This window comes from Musca domestica, unplaced genomic scaffold (assembly GCF_030504385.1).
Source record: "Musca domestica strain aabys unplaced genomic scaffold, Musca_domestica.polishedcontigs.V.1.1 2, whole genome shotgun sequence".
NCBI lineage: Eukaryota > Metazoa > Arthropoda > Insecta > Diptera > Muscidae > Musca > Musca domestica.
The window spans coordinates 43,021,605-43,031,074 of NW_026712249.1; the positions used below are offsets into that span (position 1 = coordinate 43,021,605).

General features: G+C 35.4%; 1 protein-coding gene across 1 annotated transcript in view; it reads left to right on the plus strand.

The window, feature by feature from the left end:
• The first annotated feature begins 3,474 nt into the window (after positions 1–3,474).
• Positions 3,475–9,470, plus strand: part of LOC101894120 (pickpocket protein 28-like) — a 6,743-nt gene continuing 747 nt past the window's right edge. The window contains exons 1-6 of the mRNA XM_059121996.1: positions 3,475–3,653; positions 5,087–5,127; positions 7,074–7,140; positions 7,219–7,327; positions 7,386–7,534; positions 8,990–9,470. The exon at positions 8,990–9,470 is cut by the window's right edge and continues 331 nt beyond it. Coding sequence (XP_058977979.1) covers positions 3,475–3,653; positions 5,087–5,127; positions 7,074–7,140; positions 7,219–7,327; positions 7,386–7,534; positions 8,990–9,470 — 1,026 coding nt within the window. The remainder of the gene's footprint in view (positions 3,654–5,086; positions 5,128–7,073; positions 7,141–7,218; positions 7,328–7,385; positions 7,535–8,989) is intronic.

The window sequence follows — 9,470 nt, forward strand, 5'->3', positions numbered from 1 at the left end:
CATCCGTCCATCTGTACGTATGTTGTAATCATGCTAGAGTCAAAATGAATAAAGAAAGGAAGCTAAAATTATGCACAGATCAGTATTTTGTCTTCCGGCAGGTCAAGTTCGAAGATGGGCCACGATATAGGCCCCATATAACGATATCCCCAATATTCAGTACTTTTATGATTTTAGCGACATTATTCAAATATCGTATTTAGAGTTCGTAATGGGAATTTCAGAAAATTGACTATGCTGGTTCAGGTCTTTGTATAGCCCTGATATAATGGTACCTGCCTATATTCGGTATTTTAATGATTTTAGCTACATTATACACCGGACTTTTGTTTCAAGTTTCGCATTTGAATATTGTAATTGTTTATGACAAAAGTTGCCTGTGCAGGTCCACGTCTTCGTGTAGACCCGAATATAACGGCTATAAATTTTCAAATTAGTCGCAAATGGTGGATGGTATTCAAAGCTCGGCCCGGACTTACAGCTTTTTTACTTGTTACTTGTTAGTACTTAACATCAAAATGCCTATTATACCCTTACCCATATGGCTAGAGAGTTTATATATAAGTTGATACGACCAAAACATGCCTCTTCGAAAAACGGTTTTGACCTTAGGTCTCTTTGGACCAAATCCGTTTCAGGACATTTGGAGTCGATCTAGCGATGTCCGTATGTCTGTCTGACTGGTGCGCACGATAACTCTTTAAGGGAGTATGCGATTTGATCCAAACTTGGTATATCGTAATATTATTATCAAACAAAGATCGATTTTAGAGATGGGCAATATCCTCCTGGTACCTCTCTTACAAGGTCGAACTTTTCAAAGAAAATATTTTACTGGACAGAAGGAGAAACAATAATCCGAATTTACTTAAACTTTGCAAATTCTAATATTTGCATCAGTCAAGTGTGAAAATGGACTATATCAACTCACAAAGGGTCAACATTTTAAATAATTATATTTCTTATAAAATATGATGTAGAGTCCGCTTGTCTTAAAATTACACATATCACAATAGTTTTATAAACCCAAGGTCGGGTGTGAAAGTGGAATATATCGATCTGGTACCACCCCCACAAAGGGCCAGTATTTTAAATATCCATGAAGCTAATAAGACGCTAAATTAACATTTTATCTTAATATTTCTATCAACACAAGATAAAGACGGTAGAGATCGGAACATTCCTTCTGATACCTCCCCCCACAAACGGTCACAAATTTGAATAACTAAAACGATTATAAAATCCGAAATATGCATCCGAATCTCTGAATATATCACATATCCCATTATTTCTACTTATACAAGATATGCTGTAATGATGTGGTATATCGTCGAACTCCCTCCTGTACCTCCCCAACAAATTGTCAAAATTTTAAATACCCACGAAGCTCATAAAACGTGAAATTAACATTCGATCCCATTTAGACTTGGTACATCTCAATATGTCCATCAACACAAGATCTGTTATAAAGATGGTGGAGATCAGACAATTTCTTCTGGTACCTCCCCCACATTGGATTAAAGATTTTGAAAGATTTTTCATTTTTTACATATACAAACTGTTTTTCAGTAAGGGAAAGTCAAAAGTCGGGCGGGGCTGACTATATGATACCCTACACCACTATGCATGCTTAGAAGAGCTCCCGTAGCAAAATAATTTATTTGAAATAGGCCATGCCACCTATCAACATTTGGCTTTAGACCACTATAATTTGGTTTCAGAGGGAACTAATATATGGAAGGCATACCCAATTCTGAATCGATTTTCACAAAATGTGATGGAGACATTTTCATCTTTTATACCAAATAACATTGCTATGGAGTGCATGATATCACTTGGAGAAGGATTATACTAAAAAATATATATCGAAGCCGAGTTCCCACAAATAGAAACGTACGTCCTGAAATTATGGGAGCTATGTTCATATCTGAACCGAATTTGACAAAATTTAAGGTCCTTATGCCGGATGTACCAGGTGATTTGGACTGATATTGGTCATTTGGTGCACAATTAGCCCGTAATCGGTTGAAGATATATATGGTAGCTATATCCAAATTTTAACCGGTCTTGATAAAAATTGGCAGAGGTATTTCTGGGCTGTATCTGATATTTGGTTCCAAATACCATTGTTGTCGAATGAATATTATGCGAGTGAAGGACTTTTAACCCCAAATCGGATAAAACATATGTATAGGAGCTATAGCTATATCTGAACCGAATTACACCAAGTGAAGTACTGATTTCTAGGATGAATTCAGTCGTAATAGCCAAAATTCAGTCTATTTGGGCTAATATTAGCCATTTGGTGCACACTTAACCTGATATAGGATAAAGTTATATATGGGATTTATATCCTGATCTGAACCGATCTTAATAAAATTTGACAGAGGTATTTTCGAGCAGTATATGATGTCCGGTACCAAATATCATTTTTGTGGAGTGCACATTACGCATTTGAGGGACTTAAATACTCAAATTGGATGAAACATATATATGGGAGCTAAAGCTATATATGAACCGATTTTCCAAATTTGATGCACTTGCTTCTAGAATGAATTCGGTGAGGTGAACCAAAATTCAATGCACAATTATCCTGAAATCGGTTGAATATATATGGGAGCTATATGTAAATCTGATCCGATTATCACCAATTTAAATAGGAAAATTTCATCTCAATCGGATAATTAATGCGACCTGCCTTTTTGTTTACAACAATACATGGACAGGTGGGCGGACGGACTGACATTCATAAATCGTCTCAGAAAGTGATTTCAAGAAAATCCTCAAAAATAATTATAGGTCTATCTCGGTTCCTTCTCTATGTTACAAACATATGCACTAAGACACAATACCCTGACCAATATGACGGTTTAAATTTCCTAAAAATACGAAAAACTCAATAGTAAAGGAGTTTTGGCCAAAATAAGAAGATACAATTCTTATTTATGTAAATAAAAACCGGCGATTGAAACCTCGGTCCTCGAAGACAGTTACAACTTGAGCACAGGTTTTTACTTTTCTATACCACAAAGAAATTTACAACTATTTACAACGACTTTTGTTTACAAACACTCAGGTCAAAGACCCCAGAAGTTCTTCACAACATAAATAGGAAATATTTCAACACGTTTTCCGGATAAACAGAGTGAACACAGTAAACACCATTCCATTAATCGGAAAATGCATTCAAATAAATAAAGTTGATGCGAACAGATTAAGTTTCCACCTATTATTAGCCTGGAAGTTTCATAGATTCCTTAATTCTCTACTCTCCACTACAATTATTGAGGAAGTACTTAATGAAGTAATTATTTTCTATGGTTTGTAGTTTTGCTAGAACTGATTGAATGGACTATTTGTTTATGAATTGAATCAAAACAATCGTCACAAGTCAAATTATCGGTGCCCTTGAAATGGTTCCATATAAAAGCGCGGATTTTTCGTGGTCATTTCAATATTTACAACTCGACCACCATGATATTGTCTCGCGGTTCGGAAAGTGATAAATCCGTGGTAATCATTGGCGACAAAAAGAAAAGTCGATGGAATTCGATTAAAGTGAACATATATCAGAATGTGAAGGAATTTTGTAAAAATACCACTCTGCATGGCTTGAATTATATGGCGAATAAGGATTTATATCTGATGGAAAGGTAAAAAGTGAAAAAAAATGTATATGGAAATAAATGGAAAAATCCATTGAAATATTAAGTTATTTTTTAAATTTGGATAATATGGAACTTAAACTCCAAACGTATGGAAAAACTTATGGGAAATGGAAAGTAAATTGTGACCACAAGTGTTAAAATGGGTGCTGCAAAATAGTCAGAATATTAGTGACTGTGTTATAACAAGAAGTCTAGAATTTTACGAAAATTCGGAAACTTGATGAATTTGTTTATATATAAAAATAAATACAAATTAAATTAGATAATAACATGTAAGCAAAGGCTATAGCTATGGGGCCGACCATGTGAAACCCTACAACACTACAATATGTTAGAAGCCCCCTTATGTCAAAATCCATTTTGGAAGATTTCGCTTTTGAAATTATATCACGGAGCACTGCCCAGATATTACCCTAATAATTTTGACCAGGGACATTTGCCCAATATTTAAGCACTCCGTCGTACTGTTAGTTGTTGTGATCCATTTTACAGCTAAATATAATCAAACGGTACTCCTGTCCTTAATTCTCTTCTCAGGCGTTTCGATTGGCTTAAATTGTGTGATTTGGATTTGTTTTCTGTTTTTGGTTCATTTGAACCCCTAAATATTTTGCCATCATCTGTAATCAAATGCAAGAGGCACCTCTGTATTTCTAAACTTAGACTCATCTATATGATGATATTTGGCTATATTCGTCAACGAAATCAGCATGGAAAGCTAGAATAATACGCCTAGCCCTTCTGAGCCTAACCATATCCTTGTGAAAATTTTCGTGATAATCAGACGATAAATGCAATCAAAATTTGTCAACATCGGTCCTAAATATTACCCGATGACTATCAAAAGCTCAGCTTTAAGCTCTATCCCCATACTAACTTCCGCGTCGATTGGTCTATAATTGCGACCTGTAGAGCAACTGCAAAATCAGGATTTTTTCAGTTTTTGGTCCATTTCAACCCCTTAATATTAGGCGATCATCTCCAAAAGAAATAGGGTTCTATTCTGATATGGACAGACGGACGGACGGACATACAAAGCTAGATCGACTCAGCTCGGGGAGATAGAAAGATCCATATATACTTTCCTATGTGGGAATCAATATTTCGATGTGTTACATAATTTTTGGCCCAATCAAACTTATAATACCCCTAACACATAGTGTTGTAGGGTATAAATACAATGACCAGATATATAAAGAATAAATATCGTCTATTTGTGATTTCGCCGGGATTAAAAATATTCGCGGTTTAATGGAAAATTTGACTTTTATTTAACACAAATTTTGTGGCCTATTTCACCCACTAAATATTACCCGATGACCATCAAAGGCTTCTGCCCAGCCCTAAGTTCTAGCCCTATGCTAACTTCTGCTTTGATTGGTCCATAATTGCGACCTGTAGAGCAACTACAAAATCAGAAAATTTTTCAATTCAAAATTAGGGATTATTTGGTCACAATATTCATTGTTATTGGATGAAGATATGTATGGATAAATATGAACCGATCTTGATAAAATATGGCTCAGGTATTGAGAGCTGTATGAGATATCTGGTACTAAATATCATTTTTTTCGAGTACATATTGCAAATGTGTGGGGCTAAACATCAAATTGGACGAAGCATAAGCATATTGAAGCTATAGCTATATCAGAACCGATTTTCTCCACTCCATTTGGGCTTGTATTAAACGCTTGGTGCACCATTAACCTAAAATCGGACAAAGGTATGTATAGGAGCTATATCCAAATCTGAAATATCTTTGATGTAGACTACATTTTACGAATGTGAGAGACTAAACTCCAAATCGGATTATAAACATATTGGAGCTATAGCTATATTCTAGGTTGAATTCGGTCGGATGTGCCGAAATAAATCCTATAAATACACATATGGCGCTCTCTAAAATTACAATCGGATTAATATATATATGGGAGCTATACATAAATTTGGACCGATTATCATAAATTTCAATAGGGTTCGTTCTTGGACCAAACAAATGACTTGTGGAAAATTTCATCTCAATCGGACAATAATTTCGTACAGGTCAATGAACAGATGGACGGACAGGCATAAATCCACTCAGAATGTGATTCTATTAAGATAATCGAAAAACAAATGCACCAAGCCACAGGGTATTATGGCTTTGTGGCGTAGGGTATAAAAAATATAATCGGCTATCCTTGAAATCTGTACATCACATGGGACCTATACCTATATTCACAGATAATAAGGAAGTACAGCCATACATATAAACGTGAACCGATACATTCCAATTAATATATCAAATATCCAATTTCTGAATATCTATCTTTAATAGTGTGCATGGAAACACACATTGACAAGAAAGGTTACCACATATTGAGAACTCAAAATACCACAATTTTCATTCCGTTTCTAAAATCTCTAAATATTAGTCGTAGATCCATAAAGTATAACTATTCATGATAAGCATACAATTCTAAGATGAATTAACGATGTCCGTCCGTCTGTCTGTTGAAATCACGATACAGTCCACATTATTTGACGAACGTTTTGAAATATGCAATAAAATTGTGTGACCATTTTTCTACGAAATTGATCAAATTTAGTACTGAGATTAACGGTTTTTACCTCGTGTGACTGAATATTGTCTAAAAGGTCCCCATTGATAAAAAAGTTTGATAAAATTTTACTCAAATGTATATTATGTCTGCAGGACTTTTGGTATGGAAAATGGGCCATGTAGGTCCATGTTTAAGTATAGCCCCCATATAACGGTACCTCCCGATATTCATAATTTTGATGATTTTAGCGACAATATTCACCGGAATTGTTTCAAATTTGGCATTTGAAGTTCGAAATGGATACTACAGCCTAAGATAGAAAATTGTCTGTGCAGGTCCACGTCTTCGTATAGACCCCATATAACGGTACCACCCGATATTCGGTATTTTGATGATTTTACATTATTCACCGATTTTATCTAAGTTTCGCATTTGAATATTGTAATGGCTCATGGCAAATGTTATCTATGCAGGTCCATGTCGTTGTATACATCCTAATATGACGGCTACATTCGGTATTTTTGAGATTTTAACAGAATTTTTAACGGATTTAATTGTTTTTGAGAATTCCCAAATACGTTTCAAATGGTGGAGGGTATTGAAAATTCGGCCCGGCCGAGCTTACAGTTTTTTTACTTGTTTATTTTCTAAATGATTCTTAATTGAAAATAATATTTCGATTCTACCTACAATAATTTAATATTTTCTCAATCCTTTATTTCCTGCAGAATCTTTTTTGCCTTATCCTTCATATCGGCCGTTGTCATTGGTGCAATTTTCATTAACAATGTCTATGTGAAGTGGAAAACAACACCGGTGATTTTCAGTATAAATCCGCATCCAACCTATATAACCAATGAACCATTCCCAGCGCTGACAATATGTAACATGAATAAAGCGTACAAGGCGAAAATACAAAATTTTACCACGTAAGTAAATATTTTTGTAAAAATATAGAATAATAAAAATATAGATAAAAGACTAAATAATTTAATTTAAATATTTAGGGACTCTGTGGAATATGCCATCATACAAATGTTGTGCAAACGTAAGGTGAATGTAACCGTGGCTGATACCATTCAGGATTGGAGCAGCTTGAATCAATTTATATCTGATGTAATATTTGTTGTTGCAATTTTTTATTCAAATTAAAAAGAAAAAATTTATTTTACAGATTTCGCAACCATGTGAGAAAATGTTGGTCTCATGCCGTTTTGGTGGCATGGCCTATGATTGCCTACGCATTTTTCATCCCATTGTAACGGATGAGGGTCATTGCTGTGCCTTTAATATGGTCCATCCGAAATTTCTCTACACCGAGGGGTAAGTTGTAAACAGTATTACTTAAAGTTACTGAGTATTTTTAACTGAAAGAAATAAAAAGTATCATCCCGTTTTGCCGACAGATCTATACCCTCAGCCAATGTTCGATTATTTAAATATATATATTTTGACTTATATATCATATTCACAACAGATTTAGTGTTAGCAAAAATATTTGTATGAGTGAAACTTGAAGAGAGCTGAAAGCTTATTTCGCTTTCTTTAAGCGTTTTTAAAATTTTGAACCCTATGTGAGGGAGGTACCAGAAGAAATGGTCCTATCTTTATAACAGATCTTGTGTTGGTGAAAATATTGAGATATAACAAGTCTAAATGGAATCGGATGTTAATTTCACTTTTTATGAGCTTCAAGGATACTCAAAATGTTGACTTATTGAGGGGAGGACCGATGTATCCCATCTTCACAGCAGATCTTGTGTTAGTAGAAAAAATGAGATGTGTGAAATATGATAAGAACCGGATGTTTATTTCGGAATTTATAATCGTTTTGGTGAATCAAAATTTTGACCTTTTGTGGGGGAGGTACCAAAAGGACTGGCCCGACCTCTACCTTCTTTATAACAGATATTGTATTGATGGAAATGTTGAGAAGTACCAAGTTTGAATGAAATTGGATGTTAATTTCGATTTCTATTAGCTTCATGGATATTCAAAATTTTGACCCTTCGTAGGGGAGGTACCAGAAGCAGTGGACCGATATATCCCATCTTCACAGCAGTTCTTGTGTTAGTAGAAATAATGGTGGGTGAAGTATGAAAAGAACCGGAATCTGATTTCGGATTTCTGATAATTTTGGCTTTTCAAAAATGTTACCCTGTGTGGGGGAGGTATCAGAAGTAGTGGACTGTTATTTCTATCTTCACACCAGACCTTGGGTGAATAAAGACATTTTACAAGAGTTATAATTATTGAAAAATTGAACCCCTTGGGGGGAGGTACTTGATAGAGTGGTCCGATGGTGTCCATCACATGACTTAGCACTGATGCAAATATTGAGATTTGCAAAATTGGAGCAAACCCGGATTATCCTTTCTCTTTGTGTACAGTAAAATATTTTCTTTGAAACTTGATTTAAGTTTGACAAAAGTATTATGATGTACCAAGTTTGGACCAAATCGGATTTTCCCTTCGAGAGTTTCGTGCGCTCCAGCCAGACAGACAGACGGACGGACTTCGCTAGATCGACTCCAAATATCCTGAAAAGGATTTGGTTCTAAGAGACCTAGGGTCTAAACCCATTATTTTAATGAGGCACGTTTAGGCTATATCAAATGATATTTGCCATATGGCTCAGGGTATAAAAAATGTATCGTATTCACCTATTACTGTTTCAGTGCCATAACTAGGATGATAAGCAGTCCCTCACATGGTCCCAAAAAATAGATAAAATATTAACTTAAAATCCAACATTAATTCCCCCCTTCCTTCTTTTAGCACCCAATCTCTGATAAAAGAAATCTATAGCAATCACAGTGACATGGATGAAGCTATTGCTTGGAATCCTGAATTCGGTTACCCAGAGAAAATGTCTAAACATTTCTATCCTAGAACGGCTGCAGGTACTGGAGAATCATTGGGTCTGACAATTGTACTGGATGCCGAAGTGGATCAGTACAATTGTTCCTCAACGAACAGTGTAGGATTTAAAATGACCATGCATAATCCCAATGAGAGACCAAATGTTCGGGAGGTAGGTCTGCTGTTGGCCGCCGGATATGAGACTAAGGCCCGGGTACGCATGGAAAAATTGGAGGCAGACAAAAAACTTCATACCGTCCATCTGAAACATCGACAATGTGAATTTCAAGATGAACATGAGCTAACCTATTTTGCCACGTATACCCAATCGAATTGTGAAGCGGAATGCATTGCCGAAACGCTGATGCGTCATTGTGGTTGTCTGCCGCACTATATG